Raw genomic sequence first — 24,445 nt, 5'->3', positions numbered from 1 at the left:
TGGCTTTTCCTACCACAATCACACTCCGTGGAGGTAGGAGCAGTGGTCAGGGGTGTATGACACCAGAGCTGCCGAGACAAATTGAAATTCGCTGACCGTTAAGTTGATTTGCTGCGCCATAACCCAATCGAATTACCCAGTTAGGCTCCAAAGGATTCTAACTTAATTTCAACCTTTGGCGTTACCCAACGTCTCACATGTTAGCCAAGGCCTTAAGGAATGTGTGTGTCTCTATGGAAAACAAGTGAATGTGTTAAATCAAATTTTATTTGTCACATGTGCCGAATACAACCAGTGTACTTACAAGCCCTTAACCAACAATGCAGTTTAAGAAAATACCTTAAAAAAACAAGTAAGATAAGAATTACAAATAATTAAAGAGCAGCAGTAAATAATATGTACATGTAGGTAGAGTTATTAAAATGACTATGCATAGATAATAACAGAGTAGCAGCAGGGTGGGGGGGGGGGCAATGCAAATAGTCTGGGTAGCCTTTTGATTAGCTGTTCAGGAGTCTTATGGCTTGGGGGTAGAAGCTGCGAAAGTATTCACCCCCCTTGGCATTTTTCCTATTTTGTTGCCTTACAACCTGGAGTTAAAACAGTTGTTTTGGGGGAGGTAGTATCATCTGATTTACTGATTTACACAACATGCCACTTTGACAATGCAAAATGTTTTATTGTGAACAAGAAATAAGACAAGAGAACTGAACTTGAGCGTGCTTAAATATTCACCCCCCCAAAGTCGATACTTTGTAGAGCCACCTTTTGCAGCAATTACAGCTGCACGTCTCTTGTGGTATGTCTCTAAGCTTGGCACATCAAGCCACTGGGATTTTTGCCCATTCTTCAAGACAAAAATGCTCCCGCTCCTTCAAGTTGGATGGGTTCCGCTGGTGTACAGCAATCTTTAAGTCATACCACAGATTCTCAATTGGATTGAGGTCTGGGCTTTGATGAGGCCATTCCAAGACATTTACAGTTGATGTCGGAAGTTTACATACACCTAGGCAAATTCATTTAAACTGTTTTTCACAATACCTGACATTTAGAATAATAGTTGAGAGAATGATTAATTACAGCTTTTATTTCTTTCATCACATTCCCAGTGGGTCAGAAGTTTACATACACCCAATTAGTATTTGGTAGCATTGCCTTTTAACTTGGGTCAAATGTTTCGGGTAGCCTTCCACAAGCTTCCCACAATAAATTGGGTGGATTTTGGCCCATTCCTCCTGACAGAGCTGGTGTAACTGAGTCAGCGCTGTAGGCCTCCTTGCTCGCACACACATTTTCAGTTCGGCCCCCAATTTTCTATGGGATTGAGGTCAGGGCTTTGTGATGGCCGCTCCAATACCTTGACTTTGTTGTCCTTAAGCCATTTTTCCACAACTTTGGAAGTATGCTTGGGGTCATTGTCCATTTGGAAGACCCATTTGCGACCAAGCTTTAACTTCCTGATTGATGTCTTTAGATGTTGCTTCAATGTATCCACATAATTTTCCTGCCTCATGATGCCATCTATTTTGTGAAGTGCACCAGTCCCTCCTTCAGCAAAGCATCCCCACAACATGATGATGCCACCCCTGTGCTTCACGGTTGGGGTGGTGTTCTTCGGCTTGCAAGCCTCCCCCTTTTTCCTCTAAACATAACGATGGTCATTATGGCCAAACAGTTCTATTTTTGTTTCATCAGACCAGAGGACATTTCTCAAAAAAACGACGATCTTTGTCCCCATGTGCAGTTGCAAACTGTGGTCTGTCTTTTTTATGGCGGTTTTGGAGCAGTGGTTTCTTCCTTGTTGAGCTGCCTTTCAGGTTATGTCGATATAGGACTCGTTTTACTGTGGATATAGATGCTTTCGTATCCGTTTCCTCCAGCATCTTCACAAGGTCCTTTGCTGTTGTTCTGGGATTGATTTTCCCTTTTTGCACCAAAGTACGTTCATCTCTAGGAGACAGAACGCGTCTCCTTCCTGAGCGGTATGACAGCTGCATGGTCCCCATGGTGTTTATACTTGCGTACTATTGTTTGTACAGATGAACATGGTACCTTCAGGTGTTTGGAAATTGCTCCCAAGGACGAACCAGACTCGTGGAGGGCTACAATTATTTTTATGAGGTCTTGGCTGATTTCTTTTGATTTTCCCGTGATGCCAAGCAAAGAGGCACTGAGTTTGAAGGTAAGCCTTGAAATATGTCCACAGGTACAACTCCAATTGAATCAAATTATGTCAATTAGCCTATCAGACGCTTCTAAAGCCATGACATCAATTTCAGGAATTTTCCAAGCTGTTTAAAGGCACAGTCAACTTAATGTATGTAAACTTCTGACCAACTGGAATTGTGATAGTGAAATAATCTGTCTGTAAACAATTGTTGGAAAAATTACTTGTGTCAAGCACAACCTAACCGACTTGCCAAAACCATAGTTTGTTAACAAGAAATTTATGGAGTGGTTGAAAGACGAGTTTCAATAACTCCAACCTAAGTGTATGTAAACTTCCGATTGAAATGTGTTCCCTTAAACCACTTGAGTGTTGCTTTAGCAGTATGCTTAGGGTCATTGTCCTGCTGGAAGGTGAACCTCCATGCCAGTCTCAAATCTCTGGAAGACTGAAACAGGTTTCCCTCAAGAATTTCCCTGTATTTAGCATCATCCATTATTCCTTAAATTCTGACCCGTTTCCCAGTCCCTGCGGATGAAACGTATCCCCACCGCATGATGCTGCCACCACCATGCTTCACTGTGGGGATGGTGTTCTATGGGTGATGAGAGGTGTTGGGTTTGCGCCAGACATAGCATTTTCCTTGATTGGTCAAATGAGACTTAAATTGAGGTTTTGGCAGAGTACCTTCTTCCATATGTTTGACTTTCCCACATTCTTTCTGTAAGCAATGGCTTTTTTTCTGGCCACTCTTCCCTAAATCCCAGCTCTGTGGAATGTATGGCTTAAAGTGGTCCAATGGACACATACTCCAATCTCCACTGTGGAGCTTTGCAGCTCCTTCAGGGTTAACTTTGGTCTCTTTGTTGCCTCTCCGATTTAATGTCTTCCTTGCCTGGTCTGGGAGTTTTGGTGGGTGGCCTACTCTTGGCAGGTTTGTTGTGGTGCTATATTGTTTCCATTTTATAATAATGGATTTAATGGTGCTCTGTGGAAGTTCAAAGTTTCTGATATATTTTTAGACCCCAACCCTGATCTGTACTTCTCCACAACTTCATCCCTAACCTGTTTGGAGAGCTCCTTGGTCTTCACGGTTCTGCTTGCTTGGTGGTGCCCCTTCCTTAGTGGTGTTGCAGACTCTGGGGCCTTTCAGAACAGGTGTAAATATACTGAGATCATGTGACAGATCATGTGACACTTAGTTTGCACACAGGTGGACTTTTTTAAACCTAATTATGTGACTTCTGAAGGTAATTGGTAGCACCAGATCTTATTTCGGGGCTTCATAGCAAAGGGGTGAATACGCACTACTTTTACTTTTAATTTAAGGTATTTTATTCATTTCACTTCACCAATTTGGACTATTTTGTGTATGTCCATTACATGAAATCCCCCCAAAAATCTATTAAGATGCAGGTTTTAATGCAACACAATAGGAAAAACACCAAGGGTGATTACTTTGCAAGGCACTGTAGAAGCCTCTTGGACCTAGACTTGGCGCTCTGGTACTACTTGCCGTGCGGTAGCAGAGCGAACAGTCTAGGGTGGCTGGAGTCTTTGACAATTTTTATGGCCTTCCTCAGACGCTGCCTGGTATAGAGGTATTGGATGGCAGGAAACTTGGCCCCGGTGATCTACTGGGCCGCACGCACTACTCTCTGTAGTGCCTTGCGGTTGAAGGCAAAGCAGTTGCCTTACCAGGCAGTGATGCAACCCGTCAGGATGCTCTCTATGGGGCAGCTGTAAAACCTTTTGAGGATCTGAGGACCAATGCCAGATCTTTTCAGTCTCCTGAGGGAGAATAGGTTTTGTCGTGCCCTCTTCACGATTGTCTTGGTGTGCTTGGACCATGTTAGTTTGTTGGTGATGTGGACTAGAGGTCGACCGATTAATCGGAATGGCCGATTTAATTAGGGCAGATTTCAAGTTTTCATAACAATCGGAAATCTGTATTTTTTTTACACCGATTTGGCCGATTTTAAAGAATATATATATATATACCTTTTATTTAACTAGGCAAGTCAGATAACCTCTCTAGGATAGGGGACGCTCGCGTCCCACTTGGCCAAAAACCAGGGAAAATGCAGCGCGGCAAATTGAAATAATTTATATTAAAATCAAACCTTCATTTAAATCACACATGTAAGATACTCAATTAAAGCTACACTCGTTGTGAATCCAGCCAACATGTCAGATTTTTAAAAGGCTTTTCGGCAAAAGCACAAGAAGCTATTATCTGATGATAGCACAACAGTAAACAGAGGGTAGCATATTTCAACCCTGCAGGCGCTACACAAAACGCAGAAATAAAATATAAAACATGCCTTACCTTTGATGAGTTTCTTTTGTTGGCACTCCAGTATGTCCCATAAATATCACAATTGGCCCTTTTGTTCGATTAATTCCGTCCATATATATCCAAAATGTAAATTTATTTGACGCGTTTGATCCAGAAAAAAACAGCTTCCAAAATGCGCAACGTCACTACAAAATATTTTAAAAGTTGCCTATAAACTTTGCCAAAATATTTCAAACTACTTTTGTAATACAACTTTAGGTATTTTTAAACGTTAATAATCGATCAAATTGAATACGGGTCTATCTGTTTTCAATAGAGGACGAGAGGAAACTAACGCTACTTTTCATGTCTTGGCCAGTGTTACGCAGTTCCTAGATGGGCTACTTTTTCATTACACAAATGAATAACCTCAACCAAATTCCAAAGACTGGTGACATCCAGTGGAAGCGGTAGGAACTGAAAACAAGTTCCTATGAAATATCCTTTGCCAATGTGAACCGACAGAGACCTAAAAAAAATGATTCTGAACAGTTAGTCCTCAAGGTTTTGCCTGCTACATAAGTTCTGTTATACTCTCAGACATGATTCAAACAGTTTTAGAACAGAGTGTTTTCTATCCAAATCTACTAATAATATGCATATGTTATATTCTTGGCATGAGTAGCAGGAGGTTGAAATGGGCACGCTATTTATCCAAAAGTGTCGCGGGATAATTTTCGTCAGCAACCGTTGACTAGCATAGCGCCACCGGCAAATAATATTACTAAAAAACATTCATATTCATGAAATCACAAGTGCAATATAGGAAAACACAGCTTAGCCTTTTGTTAATCCACCTGTCTCAGATTTTGAAATTATACTTTACAGCGAAAGCAATCCAAGCGTTTGTAAGTTTATCGATAGCCTAGCATAGCATTATGTACACTTAGCATCAGGAAGCTTGGTCACAAATCAGAAAAGCAATCAAATTAACCGTTTACCTTTTGATCTTTGGATGTTTTCACTCACGAGACTCCAAGTTACACAACAAATGTTCCTTTTGTTCCCTAAACAAAATACCTCCGTTTGTTTGTCGCGTTATGTTCAGAAATCCACAGGAAAGAGCGGTCACAACAACGCAGATGGAAATTCCAAAAAGTCTCCATAATGTCCACAGAAACATGTCAAACGTTTTTTTATAATCATTCCTCAGGTTGTTTTTAAAATATATATTCGATATATATATCAACCGAGTGTGTAGGTTTTTCAATAACACCGGGTGGAACAATGGCCGCTTTACTCTGTAGCTCAAAAACTCACTCTGACAGCGCACACCTATCCACTTACACAATGTGATCTTTCACGCTAATTTTTCAAAATAAAAGCCTGAAACTATGTCTAAAGACTGGTGACACCTTAGGGAAGCCATAGAAAAAGGAATCTGGTTGATATCCCTTTAAATGGAGGATAGGCATGAATAGGAACAGAAGGGTTTCAAAATAAGAGGCACTTCCTGATTTGATTTTCCTCAGGGTTTCACCTGCAATATCAGTTCTGCTATACTCACAGACAATATTTAGACCGTTTTGGAAACTTTAGTGTTTTCTATCCGAATCTGTCAATTATATGCATATTCTAGCATCTGGTCCTGAGAAATAGGCCGTTTACTAGCTTCAAGAGGTTAAGAACACATTCTTATTTTCAATGACAGCCTAGGAACGTTGGGTTAACTGCCTTGTTCGGGGCAGAACAACATATTTTTACCTTGTCAGCTCGGGGATTCAATCTTGCAACCTTACGGTTAACTAGTCCAACGCTCTAACCACCTGCTTTACATTGCACTCCACGAGGAGCTTGCCTGTTACGCGAATGCAGCTAGCTAGCATTGAACTTATCTTATAAAAAACAATCAATCCTAATCACTAGTTAACTACACATTGTTGATATTACTAGTTTATCTAGCGTGTCCTGCGTTGCATATAATTGATGCGGTGCACATTCGCGAAAAAGGACTGTCGTTGCTCCAACGTGTACCTAACCATAAACATCAATGCCTTTCTTAAAATCAATACACAAGTATATATTTTTAAACCTGCATATTTAGCTAAAAGAAATCCAGGTTAGCAGGCAATATTAACCAAGTGAAATTGTGTCACTTCTCTTGCATTCATTGCACGCAGAGTCAGGGTATATGCAACAGTTTGGGCCGCCTGGCTCGTTGCGAACTAATTTGCCAGAATTTTACGTAATTATGACATAACATTGAAGGTTGTGCAGTGTAACAGGAATATTTAGATTTATGGATGCCACCCGTTAGATAAAATACGGAACCGTTCCGTATTTCACTGAAAGAATAAACGTTTTGTTTTTGAGATGATAGTTTCCGGATTCGACCATATTAATGACCTACGGCTCGTATTTCTATGTGTTATTATGTTAGACTTAATTATATGATTTGATAGAGCAGTCTGACTGAGCAATGGTAGGCACCAGCAGGCTCGTAAGCATTCATTCAGACAGCACTTTCGTGCCTTTTGCCAGCAGCTCTTCGCAATGCTTCAAGCATTGCGCTGTTTATGACTTCAAGCCTATCAACTCCTGAGATTAGGCTGGTGTAACCAATGTGAAATGGCTTGCTAGTTAGCGGGGTGCGCACTAATAGCGTTTCAAACGTCACTCGCTCTGAGACTTGGACTAGTTGTTCCCCTTGCTCTGCAAGGGCCGCGGCTTTTGTGGAGCAATGGGTAACGCTGCTTCGAGGGTGGCTGTCAATGTGTTCCTGGTTCGAGCCCAGGTAGGAGCGAGGAGAGGGACGAAAGCTATACTGTTACACTGGTAATACTAAAGTGCCTATAAGAACATCCAATAGTCAAAGGTATATGAAATACACATCGTATAGAGAGAAATAGTCCTATAATAACTACAACCTAAAATTTCTTATCTGGGAATATTGAAGACTCATGTTAAAAGGAACCACCAGCTTTCATATGTTCTCATGTTCTGAGCAAGGAACTTAAACGTTAACTTTCTTACATGGCACATATTGCACTTTTACTTTCTTTTCCAACACTTTGTTTTTGCATTATTTAAACCAAATTGAACACGTTTCATTATTTATTTGAGGCTAAATTGATTTTAGTGATGTATTCTGTTAAGTTAAAATAAGTGTTCATTCAGTATTGTTGTAATTGTAATTATTACAAATAAAATAAATTGGTATTGGGCTTTTTTTGGTCCTCCAATAATTGGTATCGGTATCGGCGTTGAAAAATCATAATCGGTCGACCTCTAATGTGGACGCCAAGGAACCTGAAGCTCTCAACCAGCCCCATCGATGAGAATGGGGGTGTACTTGGTCCTCCTTTTCCTGTTGTCCACAATTTCCTTTGTCTTGATCACGTTGAGAGAGAGAGAGGTGGTTGTCCTTGCACCACACGGTCAGATCTCTGAACTCCTTCCTATAGGCTGTCTCATTGTTGTCGGTGATCAGGCCTTTACCACTGTGTCATCGGCAAACTTAATGATGGTGTTGGAGTTTTCCCTGCAGTCATGAGTGAACAGGGAGTACAGGAGGGGACTGAGCACGCACCCCTGAGGGGCCCTAGTGTTGAGGATCAGCGGATGCGTTGTTACCTACCCTTACCACCTGTGGTCAGCCTGTCAGGAAGTCCAGGATCCAGTTGCAGAGGGAGGTGTTTAGTCCCAGGGTCCTTAGCTTAGTGTTGAGCTTTGAGGGCACTATGGTGTTGAACGCTGAGCTGTAGTCAATGAATTGCATTCTCACATAGGTGTTCCTTTTGTCCAGGTGTGAAAGGGCAGTGTGGAGTGCAATAGGGATTGCATCATCTGTGGATCTGCTGGTGTGGTATGCAAATTGGAGTGAATCTATGGTTTCTAGGATAATGGTGTTGATGTGAGCCATGACCAGCCTTTCAAAGCACTTCATGGCTACAGACATTTAGGCAGGTTACCTTAGTGTCCGTGGACACAGGGACTTTGGTCTGCTTGAAACATGTTGGTATTACAGACCCAGACAGGGAGAGGTTGAAAATGTCAGTGAAGACACTTGCCAGTTGGTCAGCGCATGCTTGGAGTACACGTCCTGGTAATCCGTCTGGCCCGGCGGCCTTGTAAATGTTGACCTGTTTAAAGGTCTCACTCCCATTGGCTATAGAGAGCGTGATCACACAGTCATTCTGAACAGCTGATGCTCTCATCCATGTTTCAGTGTTACTTGCCTCAAAGCGAGCATAGAAGTTATTTAGCTCATCTGGTAGGCTCGTGTCACTGGGCAGCTCTTGACTGTGCTTCCCTTTGTAGTCTGTAATAAGTTGAAGCCGGTGTAGTACGATTCGATCTTAGTCCTGTATTGACGCTTTGCCTGTTTGATGGTTCGTTGGAGGGCATAGCGGGATTTCTTATTAGCTTCCAGGTTATAGTCCCGCTCCTTGAAAGCGGCAGTGCGAATGTTGCCTGTAATCCATGGCTTCTGGTTGGGGTATGTTATAGATTTTGAAAATGAGTGCTGTTTTTGTCTGAATAACGGTAATGTATTTTTTAATATTCCGTGGCATATAATTTATTTTAAATTTACATTATTTGAAAAGTACCCAACAGCCAATGTGGTCAGTGTGATGAAACACAGGGCTATAACACAGGCTCTTTTTATGATTGTGGTAAAGCAAACATGTTGACAGTGTCAATGAGCCAGTAAGCTCAGCACTGCCATACCGATGTTAGGTAAGTGTTTACGTCTGCTTGAGAGAATCTGTAGATAGTCTTTAAATGGGACTCTGCTCCATTGAGGGGCGTTGCCGTGACAATAGCAGAGCCAGGCATTGTCTATAGGCTCCCTGGACTGGGGCCCCTGAATGAGACCTCTGAGGAATGCCAACGTTCCTGCTCATTCCCTGACGGCACTCTCCCACGACTAATCCCCTTCTCGTTCTTTCTCTCGCTCTCTTTCTCTCGCTCTCTCTTTCTCTCACTCTCTCTCGCTCTCTCTCTCACTTCACCCTATTTTCTAACCACTGCTTTCTTATTCTGTCTCACTGTTTTAGAAGTGAGATCATTCTGGTTGGGTGGTATTTATTATTTTTATTTTACTTAACTAGGCAAGAGGTTGTTGGTGGTAAATTATAGTTGGATTAGGACTGCTACAGTGAGGAAAGCTTATATCAACTGTGGCCATAGGCATGAAGCCAGATGTGATTGGGATAATCATCTATTGCGCACCAACTGTTTGTGCTAACAAACAAAATAATGAGCCGATGCTGGAGGGCTGAACACTAGCCTGGCTGTGCCACCCTGGCTGTGGTGTGACAATGACAAGTGAACAGCAACCACAAAGCCAGATAAAATCCCCAGCTCTGCTCTGTGCTAGGAGCTTGACTCAGCATGTCCAAACTTCCTCTTCCTCTCATTCTGTTGTGTTGCTCTGGTTTCACCTCAAAACAACATTCAAGCAGAGGATGGTGTTTCTGTTGTTACTGGTGACATGTTTAAAGAGGACTGACATCATTTAGCGTGTAGCTGGAATTAGCACTCAGGTAGTATGGGGATGTTGAGTGTAATGGCAGTGACGCTGTGCAGGGACTTAGACAATGGTCTTTCATATATGGTTGTTTGCATGAGTTTAATTTAGCAACATGTAAACTCCCTATAAGTGAAGGTCACCCCTCTCATTCGGCCCTTACTCCAGCGTTAATGTTAGATTTATCATTTCCTGTTTGTGTTGTATGGGAGGCTCCAGGGGGCTTCAGCGATAGGAAGTAGAACCCCACCCCCCTCTCTCAAGGTCATCAGTCGTAAACCAGACCACTCATCCCTCTCACCACTGGAGAATGAGAGTAACCTTATGATATGTGTGGGGGTGTACACTCACCGGCCAGTTTTTTAGGTATACCACCCGTTCACGAAAATAGTTTGCTCCTACAGACAGTGAGTCACGTGACCGTGGCTTGCTATAAAAAAACAGGCATCGAGACATTCCGTTACTGTTCGATTGAACGTTACAATGGGAATAACAAGTGACCTAAGCAACTTTCAGCGTGGTATGATTATCGGTGCCAAGGCGTGCCGGTTCCAGTATCTCAGAAACGGATGTCATCCTGGGCTTTTCACTTTTTTCACGAGTGTCTAGGGTTTCCTGAGAATTGTGCGAATTCGGCGGCAGTTCTTTGGGCGAAAACAGCTTGTTGATGAGGTCGAAGGAAAATGGTAAGAATGAGTGCAAGCTAACAAGCAGACCACAAACAGGCAAATAACGGTGCAGTATAACAGTGGTGTGCAGAATGGCATCTCAGAACACACAACTCATCGGTCCTTGTTAAAAACAGAAAGAAGTGGCTCCAGTGGGCACACGATCACCGACACTGGACAATTGAGGAGTGGAAAAACATTCCCTGGTCATACAAATCCCGGTTCCTGTTGAGCCGTGCTGATGGCAGTCAGGATTGGGGCCGTAAGTAGTAGGAGTCCATGGCCCCATCCTGCCTGGTGTCAACGGTACAGGCTGGTGGTGGTGGTGGTGTAATGGTATGGTGAATGTTTTCCTGGCACACGTTAGGAACCCCTGATACCAATTGAGCAACGTTTCCATGTTACAAAAAATTCTGGCTGTTCTGGAGGCAAATGGGGTCCGATGCGGTACTTGATGGGTGTACCTAATAAACTGGCCATTGAGTGCATGATGCATGTGATCATTTTGCTAGGTTACATGTGGTCTTTGGCCTTTTGCTTAAATTCCTTCTTGTCTCTTTTAATGGTTACTGGAATGTAGCCCATTCTGTGCCATAGTAAACTATTAACTGGCTGTTTTAAAACAGCCAGTTTTATGTTCCTGTATTTTTTTAAAGTCAATTCAAAGGTTAGTACCAACATCAGACCATAATCTTTGATCATAAAAATCTGCTTAACACTGCCTCTGTTGTGGAGGTAACATCACTGACATCACCAGCCCCTGACCATGACGGAAGGAGGACTTCCTGAATCCCGCATTTCAGAGTTTAGACAGCAGCAGCACGTTTTCAGCTCTCCCACCTCAGTCTGTCACACTGTTGAGAACTAAAGCGGCTCTAACACAGCCGGTTTGAAGTGGCTCCCATCCACTCTGCAGCGCGTGACTAGTCTCCACTCCTCTGGACCCACGTGTGGGGCAGTAAACACTGTTGATTGGTCTTTTGTCGCGTCTGAGCAGGGGGGAGGGAGGTGAGGCCCAGGAATGTTCCCAACACCACAAGGACAGGGCTGGCTGTGCTGGGAGGCTGCCAGGTGGCTTAGGCCCAGCTGTTTATGGGCTGTGGAAGCTATATCTGCTCAACCATTTGAAGAGCCTGTTTACATTCAAATCACTGAGGTGGCGTGACTGTTTGAGGGAAAGAGAGAATGCAGTTCAGTGGCGGGGGGGGGGGAGAGGAAGTGAGGAAGTTTGCCATTGGCCCGAGAAGCTTGAGCCCCAGGGGAGTTGTTATTGTATTGTTACAAACTACAGAAGGTCTTCTCTGTCGTCTTCCTGCTCCCCAGTAACTCCTGTCCTGAGACTTAGGAGGTATGTGTGTAGTGGGCCAGTCTGTTAGATGTCTGGCTGCAGAAGGATAGAGCCTTGCAGGTTTAATAGCATTGATTACAGTGTGTTGTTGGCTATACGGTAGAGAGGGAGGAGGGCAGAAGGTAAGTCTCTGCTTTTCTAATCCTTGGTCTGTAGTGCTAGTACTGTAAAGCATGCTTAACCTTTGATTCTTGAAGTTAGCGGATAACTCTTATGCTGTATGATAGTTGTTTCAGTCACAGTTGGTCAGATGGATAGAATGGTTTATTTGCTGAACCACGGATGGATGGCAGTTGGATCTAAGTGAGATATTGAGGAATGAATGAGGCCTGAAGCTTGGGCCACAGGAATTACAGGGTTAGAAAGCTAGAGAGAGGTGTAAACAGATTAATACCAGATTAGTTCCCAGTGCTTGGATTAGCATTCTGACGACGTCTGAAGTTAGCCGCAAGGGAGGAGTGTCAACCTCCAGTCCCTCAGGCCAGATGGAGACTCTACTGTAATTCTGCTCCCCAAGTATGTTCTCAAATACACTCTTCTCTACTACTCTACTCAGTCTGTGAGTGTTTTGGAACTGTGGCAGCTGGGAATTTATATCTTATCGTGTTTTGTCATTTTCTCAAATGTTAACCAAATGTTTCACATGAGGTGTTTTGAGTCCGTGTAATTGATGGGTCACGACTCTTGGGAGGAGGTACTGTGTTATGGTCCAAAGCAGGAGAATGCTTAACACACTTACAGTACGTAGGAAATGTTTTCCACACCTCTAACCCAGACAGCAATGGTAATTGTGTCTTTTTAGGAGGTTGGTTTACACAACACACACTGGAGATATTGTCTTATGACTTAGAAGGCAGTATTTTGGAGGGTCAGTGAAATGTCTGGGGAAGAATGCGAGGAATCTGATCACAGTTTTCCCAAATTTGTGGAGCATTTTTTTGATGGTCACAATTTAGAAGTAACCACAGGCTTGTTGAAGTTCGGGACAATGCTTTGCTTGTTCGGGTGACTGTCATCTGGTGTGTGTTTTTATCTGCAGTTATCTCTTTAAATCCAAACCCAGATCTCATCCTTCCCTTATTCTCTTTCTATTCCAGAGAGCGCTCTCAGAGATGGCAGCCTTCCCCAGGGTCTAAGGCAGCAATGTTGGTTAAAGTAAACAGTGTCAGTCGGATCCAGCCTGGAGGCCCATCTAGCCCGGACCTGCAGCTCCGCCACCACAACACACACACACACAACAAGCCCAACAGCCACCAGGCCTTCACCCTCCACCCCGTCAGCAGCAAGCCCCCGGGGGCTCACTCCTGCTCCACCCAGGGCTACAAGACCGCACCCTCCGGCAAGATGGCCGCCGACTCCCGGCAGGCCCACCACTTGAGAAAGACCGGCAACGGCAGCTTCTGTCTGGTGTCCTCTGACCCTCCCCAAACTCCCGGCAGTCACAGGTCCCAGCCCAGCACCCCCAGGTCAGTGTCACCACAGTACGCCTCCACACCTCACCTCTACGACGACCCGGGAAAAGAGTGTCCCATCTATGATGAGCCTCCTGTGGACATGGAAGTAGAGGGGGCTCACCTCCATAATGAGCCTGGTGGTCTATCCTGTCTCACCCCCACACACAGCCTGCAAAAGCCCAGGCTCCTCCAGCACCCTGGCTCCTCTCACTCCGAATCCAGGCACAAGAGGAACCCTTCTGCCTCTGACTACAGCCCTGCTGGCCTGGAGTGCATCAAGCACATGGTTGTTGTGGACCCACAACAGGGCCTCCTCTCCACCTCCCCTGGTCCCACCCGCACCCCCTCCCCCACACCACGATCAGACCCCCTCTTGGCCCAGCCCCAGTCCCAGCTACGGGGGCAGCAGAGGGAGCCAGGGACCATGGAGAAGAAGCAGACATGGCGAGCCCTGGAGGCCAGTGTGTTGAGGGCAGTGGAGGCTCGTCACAGCAGGCAGAGCAGCCAGGCCTCGCAGGACTTCCCCACACCTCCATGCCCCCAGACCACCACCACCTACCAGGACTCTGGCTACTCCACTGGCCCCTCTCCGAGCCTGAGGAGGAAGAGCCGGCGGAGGCTGGGGGCCGGAGGCCGGCCTGGCTCAGTGGGCAGCAGTGGAGAGCTGTGTGCCCTTAACGAGAGGCTGATGGCGGAGATGAGAGAGGTGGTGAGCCGCTCCAACACCATGAGGGAGATGAAGGCTGGAGGCCTGGGGGCAGAGATTAGCGAGAGGGGCGCAGTTCCCCGGACACGTTCCCCCGTGGACTCCCTGCAGTGGTATGGAGGAAGGTGTGCGTCACGAGAAGACGTCCCCTCCGCCAGCCGCTCACTGAGCAGGGCGGGTAATCATGGCAACCTGGCCCTGCCACCCCTGGAGATGCCTGGTAGGCAGAAGAGGACCTATGAGAAGGTGGACACCTTGGAGAAGAGCATCACCAGTCAGGCCGGCCTTTCCTCACCAGACACCCCTGGACCTCCCTCAGAGGTAAGCATACACTCCAGTATTTGTCTCTGTCTGGCTGTGAGAGAGAGGAGAAATATGGGAAGACCTTGGAAGTCCACTCCTGATAAATGGATTAGTTCTAGTTTGTCTGCTTAGTTAACTCTGACTGGTGCCTGTTGTTGTGTGGTCTGTTTATGTATTATTTTTCTTTGGATTCTGTTTTGTTTTGTCTGGAGGTGGTTACATTGCTGGTGCCTTTCCAGGGCTACTTTTTATTGCTAGATTACTTAGGACGTCTCTATGCCAAGTTAAATACATTAACAGAAGTATTTAAATTCATGGTTTTGTGTTTGTCTCCCATTTTCAGAGGTTAAAAAATTCTGAACAGAGTAAAGACAGATTAGGTCATTATGCGTATTATAAAACTGGATAAATGTACTAATGGTATTTTAACTAAGCAGAGTAATTCACACAGATGGGATGGACAAAAGTGATAACTTGCTTGCTGTCAGGAGCTTGAATTATTAGGCTAGTACAGGTGCACATGATTTGTGCAAAGCCTCAGTGCTATGAAACCTACCATTTTATAATCCCAAACCCTTTCAACAATGCACTTACTTCACCCACCCCACTCCATATGTCTTTATGAAGTTTCAGGAATCTAATGAAACTATAGAGCTAATAAGTCTGAGGTTCAGTTGAAATTTAAAATAAGTCCTGAAATCAATAAGACTGGCGATTTAGAATCTGACTGAGAGAAACATAAGGTGCCGGGGAAGATGCAACACCTTAACCATTCTAATCAGGAGCGGCAGGCTCAGGGGCCCCACTGGACCAATATATGGCTCAGGCATGGTGCCTGTGAGCTTAGCGCTACCTGTCCCCCTCTGACTGTCCTACACCTGGCCAACGCAGCAGGGCCCCTGTCCCTCTGTGCCAGCTCTCTGCCTGGGTATCAGGAGCCTGGGCCAAGCGTGGGAGATCCAGGACATGGCTCCCCCTGGTCAGGAAGGAGGGCCACTGTGGCCCAGATGGCACAAGTTTGGCAGGGAGAGCTGGGTACGGGTGGGGTTCGGAGACTGGTGCCATGAGGGCTTGGTACTGAAGCAATGGCATTTATACAAATATAGGAAACAATCCCCTAATCCTGTACTGAAATGTTCTACAGACCTGCTGTTATATCATGATACACACAGATTTGCTCGTACAGAATACACACAAACACTATTGGTTGTTGGCTATACCCCATGTGAAGTTTTGGCTGCATTGGTCTAGCCTTTCAGAAGCAGAACATTTACTACTTATTTTTTTAAACAGTGAACCCAGTGGTTTAAAGCCAGCATGGAAATGTGATCTGTTTTCAATGTGTAATCTATACAACTCTGAATATTTGATACTGAAATCTGTTTTAGAGACTTGTTTTATTTAACTCTGCTGTTGAATTACCACCATGTCATGGGGCATCTGTAAGCTATCTGTGTATAAGAGAAGAGGAATTATAGAATGTATCATTCATACTGTAAATGTTCCTTTGCCTAGTTAAACTTGCCCGTGGTTCCATTTGATCTCAAACAGTGACCCATACCACTCATTTAAGACCATATGACCATAAAGAAGTGCCGCCAAACCCAAATCCATACGGTCTAGGCACACTTTACTACTATATTACATCATAGTCAAATTAAAGAGATATGCTGAACGTTTTATGTTCAGATAGTACATTCCTGCTGTGAATTGGCCTGGGTTTCTTGATGTTTCTCTGACTAGAGCTGCATTACTGGTTTGGTTTTTGCTGTGAGGGGCGGTGACTGTGGACAGGGCTCCGTATAGGCAGAAATCCCACTTGGGATCAGATGAAGGATTTGCACATGTAGTCTTAAAGGAGCTGTGGGTCAGGCAGAACAGAGGTAGGGCCTCTCATGTCACTCTAAGCTCCTCACCTTCTGACGAAAAGGTCCATTTAGATATTGGGGAATTTTTGGTGGACGCAGCTTTAGAAAATGTATTTGCCGGTCCTGCAACAATTCCCCCTCGAGCCCTCGCATTGCAGAGAAAAGGTAAAGCAGCCTCGTCGACACTGAGGAGCCTGCAGCTGTGGACAGCCATGCATACTGCTGCACTGACGCTTTCTCTTTTCCTCTTTTCTCCTCTGTTTTCCCTCTCTCTCTCTCTCTCTCTCTCTCTCTGAAGGTGGGGACCCTGGAACTGAAGGCTCAGTTGGACAGCAGGAAGAAAGGTATGGTGGACGGACGAACAGGCTCACTGGGCCCACATCACCAACGCTCCGTCTCCCATGACAACATAGAGGGAGGAGGAATAGGAGGCTCCTACCACCAGCTCTCTTACGCCACCCTGCGCAAGCCCCCGCCCCCAGACACCTCAGGCATGGCGGACTGGGCCAGCAAGCACCTGAACATGCACACCCAGGGCCTGTTCCGCCGCCGTGTCTCCATCGCCAACATGCTCTCCTGGAACCGCGGCTCGATCAAGAAGCCCATGCTGGTGACCAGCGACCGTGCCGTGAGGAAGGAAGCCTGTGAGATGTTCAAGCTGGTCCAGGCCTACATGGGAGACAGACCCTCACGGCTGGACCGTCGCCACGCCGCCCTGCTCATTGTCACCAAGTGCTGGGGCATGCAGGGCCTGAGGGATGAGCTGTATGTGCAGCTGGTGAGGCAGACCACAGGCAACACCAGCCCTAGGAGCCTGGCTGCAGGCTGGGAGCTGATGGCTGTCAGCCTGGCCTTCTTCGCCCCCTCTCCCAAGTTCCGCTGCTACCTGGAGGGATACATCCAGAGGCACACGGATCCGAGCAGTGACAAGAAACGTGAGTCTCAAACTGAGCAACAGGGTGGGTCACCTTTCTCTCTCTTAGTTTTGTCACTGTCTGTGTCTGTCAGTATCAGCATGATGGGTATAGCTTGATGTGTGTGAGGATTTTGAAGTGTTTTTTTCCCTCTCCTCTTCTCTCCTGTTTGCTCTTCGAGAATGTTATTTGATTTTCTGAATCGGCTTTTAACCTTTGCCTTATTTCCTGGTTTCCAGTGGCTCAGTTCATACTAGACCAGCAGGACATGAAGCTGAAGAAGAACTCAAAGTCCAGAAAGAAACGGAAACAGAACACAGATGAAGAAGGTAGGTCTGAGATCACTTAGGCAGCATTATAAAGATTTGTGTTTAGTGTGGGGTGAGTTTTCCTAAGGAGGACGTCTGTTGGAGAGTGCTGAAGTGAGACCAATCATTTATTTATTATTTTCTCATGGGTAGGAAGTCATTACATATCAAACATGGTTCATATCTCACTGCAGATTAAGAATTTGGAGAAATGGCAATTTGTTATGATTTGTCACTTGACTACCATGCTAAAATGCAGAACTTCCCTGGTAGATGTATTAAATAGTTTTCACAAAATACCAGTGGAGGTGGTAAGGGAGCTGAAGGATAAGAATTTCTATAGAGATACTATAGGGGGCCATGTTAGTGTTCCTCTCTGGCAGCCCCACATTATGATTTAGGTAGCCTACTCACTGCACTGACCCCAATAGACGGATTGCCTGACAAAGGCATGAAAATGATGCGCGCGCATCGCAGGGGTAAAAAGGCTGTGTGTTATGATTCTAAACAGCAAGATAGCTGGCAACAATGACAAGAAGCTGTCACGTGGGGAATCGTAGGTGGCTCGTTTCAGTTTGTTGTATTGTTATTGATACCATGTCTTGATTTCACTTGTGTCATGTCTACTAAAATGGTTAAAATTCCCTGGCTAGCTAACAACAACTTCAACCATGTTTGAGAGACAAGTGCTCATTCTGCAAATGCATGCATGTTTCCAATAAACATTCAAAGAGGAAATATAGTTGACATGTTGTCAACAGTCCTTTGATTCTAAGTCAATCCTGTCTGTTTTGCCCCAAACGTGCACACTCATTAGTCTTGTTGCTATAGGGCAACCCACAATATCAGCCGTGATGATGTCATCAGAGAGGAACCTACCCGTCTAAGTGGCAGTGACCACAATGGTGAACCCACACACATTGTTCATCAATGACTAACGTCAACCTATTGTACACACTGGACAAAATCAGTGACTCGCAGGCCATGAGGAATGGCTACCCTTCATGAGAGTGACTCACTGTAGAGGTCTTGAGATAGAGGCAGGAATAATGACTTGAGGGAAAGGGCTATTGCATTGCTCACGATGTGGACCCACCAGCCAATCACAAGGGAAAGCCTCCTCATGAACAGCATGATGAGAGCTGCTGTCTGGATAGATGAGCTGAAATGAAGGGTGGTGTTGTGACCACAGCATGGAGCAGCTGTGAGCAGAGTGGTGGGAGGGAGTAGTGTGTGTGGGAACTGGAGGCCTCTTGTCTTTTCTTGAGCCTAGGCTGGTCTGAGGCGGGCCTTGCTTACTTGGGTTTAAAAACTTTGCTGAGGTAGCATCACTAAACTGATACCCCGGGAGAATCTAACAGATATAGGCAGACCGTCTGGACCCAGAAGTTAACAGGTGTCATCATTAGTCTTTGACTTGTGCTCTTAATCCTCTGAGGGGTGATTTATCATGGGCTCTGGTTGCTTTGTTGTTGTTTTGCCTTATCAAAACAAAATTTTCATTTGGACCACCGCTGGTGTTCAAACCTGCTCTCAGGCTGGGTAAAAAAAAAGTAGTCCAACTCTTGCTTTTCTTCCCCTAATGATTAGCTAATTCAGGGAATCTTGGGAAAAACAGTGTGTTTTCCCTGAGATCAATGGGAAATTATCGTTATGATCTCTGTAATTAGCTGTAATTACAGTCAAACTGGGACAGATTAACGATGGCGTTGTACATGCATGAGTCAGTCACCTGTTTGCTATAAATCCAGGGTCTTTCAGTCTAGAGAACATTCCAGGAAGGATATTTTTCATCGCAGCACAAAATTCTCCATCTGGCCAGGGCTCAGCCACCTGAGCGAGTTCTCTGGGAAGGAAGGGAGATGGTTAAGATCCCATGGGTGTGATAGGGAGGCTCTGGGATGGAAGTGGAGACCAGTTTATGTGTAAATTTGAGTTACCACAGTGACGACGGCCTGTAGTACGGAAATTATGCGGTTCTCTTAGGAAGTGGCTCATAAATTTGGAGCATGATTGTTGAGTGCCTTGTTCCATTACTTTTCGAGGCCCAGTCATGATTATTTAATTCCTCAAATGTATCTTACTTCAGAAAATACACCCAAGTACAGGGAACGAGGCAGACCGCTAGAGTTTGGGTCTGTAGGTAGGGGTACTGCTCCCTCCAGTGTACTAAGTGTCTGTCTGATGAATCAGCTGGGACAGGATGTGCTGGCTGGCTGGCTCCATTCTCCCAGCTTTTCTTTCTATACCAGGACAGTTGAGACGTGTATACTCTGATCCCCTTATGCCAGAATCACACAGCCAGCATCTCTCCAATTACTGCCTTGGAAATATCTGACATCTATGGGAACAAATTGCGTGTGCATTTAGTGAGGAATTGTTAAACCCTTTTATCTGTTGTTTTGGTTGAAAACCAAGGCTCCTTAGAGGATTCACTCACTGAGCAGATGTATCTATGAAGGTGTGACGTGCATCTATAGTAAGAGCTGTATTTCCCATGGTGTTGGGTTACTGAGTCGCATTCCTCAGTGTTACAGTGGCCCTGTCTTCCTTCTCTCGTCACAGGTCTGCCCATCAGCACGTATGCAAAGTTCTGCTATCGCAAACTACAGAAAGTGGCCATAACTGGAGGCAAAAAGGTGAGTTGAGAAGTGAGTGTGGCAAAGGGGCAGGGAATGACAAGGGAAAATAGTATTTGTCACAAAGGTATTTAAAAATGCCCAAATAGAGAAGGCAGTCAAAACACGTCCCTATTTGTTTAATACTCAAAGGGTTCCTAACCAATACAGATGTTGATAAAGATATGAATAATGCTAGAGAGATAAACATGGACATTAGTCAGAAACATATCATGGATAGATTCTTAGTCACAGGGCTTACATACACACAAGACAGTCTATTTCAGATATAATCTTTGATGTTAACAGTCTTAGACTAACAGTCATAGACAAAGTCTTACATGAACAGTGTAAAATATAGTCCTAGTCGTCACACTGTGAACCTCCCCTGCAGGGTCTTCGTAAACCAACTCTGGAGGAGATTGACCACAGCAGACGGGCCATCGTGACCCCCTCCCTGTTTGGCAGCTCCTTGGACGAGGTGATGGAGCGCCAGAGTGAACTCTTCCCAGACAGGAAGCTACCCTGGGTACAGGTGCAGCTCTCCCAATACGTCCTGGCACTGGGAGGGGCCCAGACTGAGGGCATCTTCAGGTGAGACGGATGGACAGGGTCAGCAAATCACCTCATTGGACTTGGTGTATTCATCAGTGAGGTGTGGGTTTGTGTTGTGTGTTTAGCAGGGTCGCGGTCATAAAAGGAGATCTAGTGAGGATCTAGACAAATGTATGCCAGCCTTGGTGGGTGGTCTCCTGAAGCAGTACAGTTTAAAGCAAACATTCCCTGTGTACTCTACTGTAAAGAGATGGACAGCAGAGCAAACATTGCATACCACTGTTCAAGAGCCCCTGGAGACCAGCAATGTTTCATTTGATACTTTATAAAAAATGTTTACACTTTTGTTTTTGCATGAGGCCATGGGCTTTCAATCATGTTGTTAGAGCTATTCTCATATGTGATTTGTGAGTAAGTATTTTTGTTTGGTCTGTATTTCTGTAGATTATTCTATTAGGTTTGAATTTGTTTGGAGGAGTATTTATTCTCAACATAAACGTTATACCCCACAAACTACAATGTTTCATGGGCGATAAGGAGCTTTGGTATTTTTTTTCTCCTACTCCAGCTAATACAGAACAGGCCTATTCACCATGGTTATTATCATGGTCAGTCCCTAAATCCAAACAAATTCCGCCAATTAACAACATGATACTCCCAGTGCCGTTTGTCATGATAACCGTTTCACCATGTTATAATGGGTTTTCAAGCTATGCCACTGAACATACCTGTAGATTGGTAATAGTGGGTGTTATAGTTCCCCCTAGTGGCCATGCAGTGCAACTGAATACTGAATTAGAACGCTTGTTCTGAAGGGTGCCTGGAGATATCGATGAAGTCAACGCATTGAAGCTCCAGGTCGACCAATGGCGGATCCCAGAAAACCTCTCAGACCCCAACGTACCTGGTGAGTTAGTCTGTACCTCTGCTATTATCTGTGCGTGTGTGTGTTAGTGTTAACACTGTCCCTGTCTCCTCTAGCCTCCCTGATGAAGCTGTGGTATCGTGAGTTGGAGGAGCCTCTCATCCCCATGGCCTTCTACAAGCAGTGTGTCAGTAACTATGACGACCCTGTGGCAGCCATTACTGTTGTACAATGTCTGCCTGAGCTCAACAGACTGGTGCTGTGCTACTTCATCCACTTCCTGCAGGTAATAACCACGACACAGAACACCACAGCTAATACAATACAGTCATACTGACACAACTATTATCGTATTCAACATTGGAGACATGGTCATTGGTCAGGAAGTTGAAATAGAACAAATCACTACAAACTCATGAATTTGTCCTTAGTCAATCTGTTTCAAGTTACATACTCTGCCTTCAGTCCCTAATGATTTTTCACCCTTTCTCCCACACTAATTATCCCCAGGTGTTTGCTCAGCCTGCTAATGTGTCTGTTACTAAGATGGATGTCAATAACCTTGCCATGGTGATGGCCCCCAACTGCCTCCGCTGCCAGTCTGATGACCCCCGAATCATCTTTGAGAACACACGCAAGGAGATGTCTTTCCTACGCATGCTCATCGTTCACCTGGACACCAGTTTCATTGAGGGCGTTGTGTAAACTGACTCCCTTGACACCACGTGCCCCAGTGTCACTGAGAGATTCGCTCTGCGAAGCCCGCCCCACTCCATTGACCTATCACAAAACACACACGCACACACTGGAAATCATACTGTAACAATACCAGAGTTGATCAGTTCTGTCTTCAAAGGCAGGGTCATAAGAAGAGAACCCAGATGTTTCACCACTGAGTACTGTATGTAACACAGTCACTTGACAGTGGACCCATCCTCTGTTCTACTTTCTGACTGCAGAACAATACATCTGTGCCTACTGCATAGGTGACATTGTGTGTGATATGTGATAGAAACCCCACAATTATTGCACACAAAAAGACTACAAATGACTTTACATCATAGGGACCGCTTTTTATCCAGTTCATTTGGATGACTTTGTTTTAACTGCATGTAAAATCAGATTTTCCTCCTACATTTATAACTGAATGTGAAGTGCCATTGTTTCTTTGCTGGATATGGGCTGTGCAGGAGGAGTCTCATATGGTTTGTACAGGATGGACATTGTCATCAGGAAACAGACCCAGGGTCCCCTTCTTATATCTATTTGGCCTCTTGTATGTATGTGTGTCTGTGTGTCTTTGAGTTCTAGAGACTCAGCCTCCAGTTCTTATTTACAAATGAGAAAAAATGTCTAATTTAAAAATGAGCGTGCCTGTGATGTTTTTAGTAGTTCTATCAACAAGACTGCATCAGTCTCACTGCTATGTTGGTGATTTTATCTAAAAATTTTAAAAAGTTGTACCACAGCCATTTTGATATAGAGCCACAGTCTATAGTCTGACTACAGTAGAGCCACAGTCAGAGCGTACATTTCAAAGTACAAACTGGAAGCAATAAGACCATGTGTTTTGGAGCTTGTGTAAAATGCCTGTTTTAGTGGTCTCCTCAACAGTGTGTGATGTGCAATAACAACCCTCTGATTTTCAGCTGCTGAGGGAGGATGTTATAAATGTATTCTGGTACATGTATGTACTGTGTGTATGGGAGATCTATTCGGCATCAGGTAGCCTAGCAGTTAGAGCGTTGGGCCAGTAACCGGAAAGGTTGCTGGTTGGAATGCCTGAGCTGACTAGGTGAAAAATCTGTTGACGTGCCCTTGAGCAAGGAACTTAATCCTAATTTGCTCCAGGGTTGCCATACTACTATGGCTGACCCTGTAAAACACTTTTCACTGCATTTATCCAGTGCGTTGCCAAAAAATACATGTTTTTTTGTTGTTGCAATACACCAATATTGAAAGAGGCATAAACACATGTGTAAAGTAGTAACACTATCACTTCTTTTCACCATAGATATTTTGGCTCAGGTGTTCTGTTAAAATGGGTGTAGTGATAACTTCCCTCGGTAACTGAAGGTCTGAATTTCACATGCATCCAAACTATGATGTAGTAAACTGACGATGTAGATAAGACACTCCCTGGAAGCTTTCCTGTGTAAATAATGCCTGTAAATAGTAACAGTAACTCTGGCTGTATTTTCAAATGATCCATGATAAAGATGAACCTTTTTGATTTTGTAACTACTCATAATTTCCCTCCTGCAAGCTTGCCTTTGAAAATAGTACTGATTCAACCACTCATTGTTTGTGTTGTGTATTATGTGAACATACCCTCTGTTATTCTATGAAATGATTGTTCAAGAAAAATAAAGGTTTCATTGTAGACTGGTTATCAAACCTTTACTGAATTAAGTGTATAAAAAAATGTATATGTTATTGAGGCTATTGCCTAATAGCATTCCCTTTATTAATATCTTGTCCAAATGTGTTGTACCGTCTGAGTATTGTAAAGTAGGCCGACATGGTCCTCAGTTCTTTATGGTTGTCTTGTCACTGTCCTTATCGTCCTGGTAATTAAAACAAATATAGTGGATCTTTTTGTTTATAAGAATGTAATACAGAAGTTGCAGGAAATTAAATTAACATGATTCGGATTGTTTTTTAGAAAGTGTTGTCTTCTAAATAAAGGAAATATAGCCTATTTCGGAGTAAAATCGAGCACTATTCAAGAAACAATACCCTGCCAGCAATTAGCTATGTTAGCAATACGATGTAATATAGCCTAGCCTACTATTGATGTCAATTTGCCATTGGCTGTACATGTCATATTGGCAGGGCTACGACAAAGTGATTTACTTGT

The 24,445-nt window shown here is 44.5% G+C and overlaps 1 protein-coding gene across 6 annotated transcripts in view; it reads left to right on the top strand.

Moving 5' to 3' along the window:
• LOC112255252 (rho GTPase-activating protein 39) overlaps positions 1-23,970 on the top strand; it is a 52,976-nt gene extending 29,006 nt beyond the window's left edge. For 4 of the 6 annotated variants that reach the window (XM_042324312.1, XM_042324311.1, XM_042324308.1 and 1 more), the window contains 8 exons: positions 13,092-14,475; positions 16,624-17,284; positions 17,479-17,568; positions 20,113-20,186; positions 20,560-20,759; positions 21,536-21,627; positions 21,702-21,871; positions 22,096-23,970. In XM_042324312.1, coding sequence (XP_042180246.1) covers positions 13,092-14,475; positions 16,624-17,284; positions 17,479-17,568; positions 20,113-20,186; positions 20,560-20,759; positions 21,536-21,627; positions 21,702-21,871; positions 22,096-22,290 — 2,866 coding nt within the window. In that variant the 3' untranslated portion in view covers positions 22,291-23,970. Of the gene's footprint in view, positions 1-13,091; positions 14,476-16,623; positions 17,285-17,478; positions 17,569-20,112; positions 20,187-20,559; positions 20,760-21,477; positions 21,628-21,701; positions 21,872-22,095 lie in introns of those variants that run through there. The other 2 variants (XM_042324309.1, XM_042324313.1) reach the window with 2 other exon arrangements.
• The last annotated feature ends 475 nt before the right edge of the window (positions 23,971-24,445 follow it).

Source organism: Oncorhynchus tshawytscha, linkage group LG07 (genome assembly GCF_018296145.1).
Source record: "Oncorhynchus tshawytscha isolate Ot180627B linkage group LG07, Otsh_v2.0, whole genome shotgun sequence".
In the NCBI taxonomy this organism is placed as follows: Eukaryota; Metazoa; Chordata; class Actinopteri; order Salmoniformes; family Salmonidae; genus Oncorhynchus; species Oncorhynchus tshawytscha.
The sequence above is the reverse complement of the archived record's forward strand: the minus strand, read 5'-3'. Positions and strand labels throughout refer to the sequence as shown.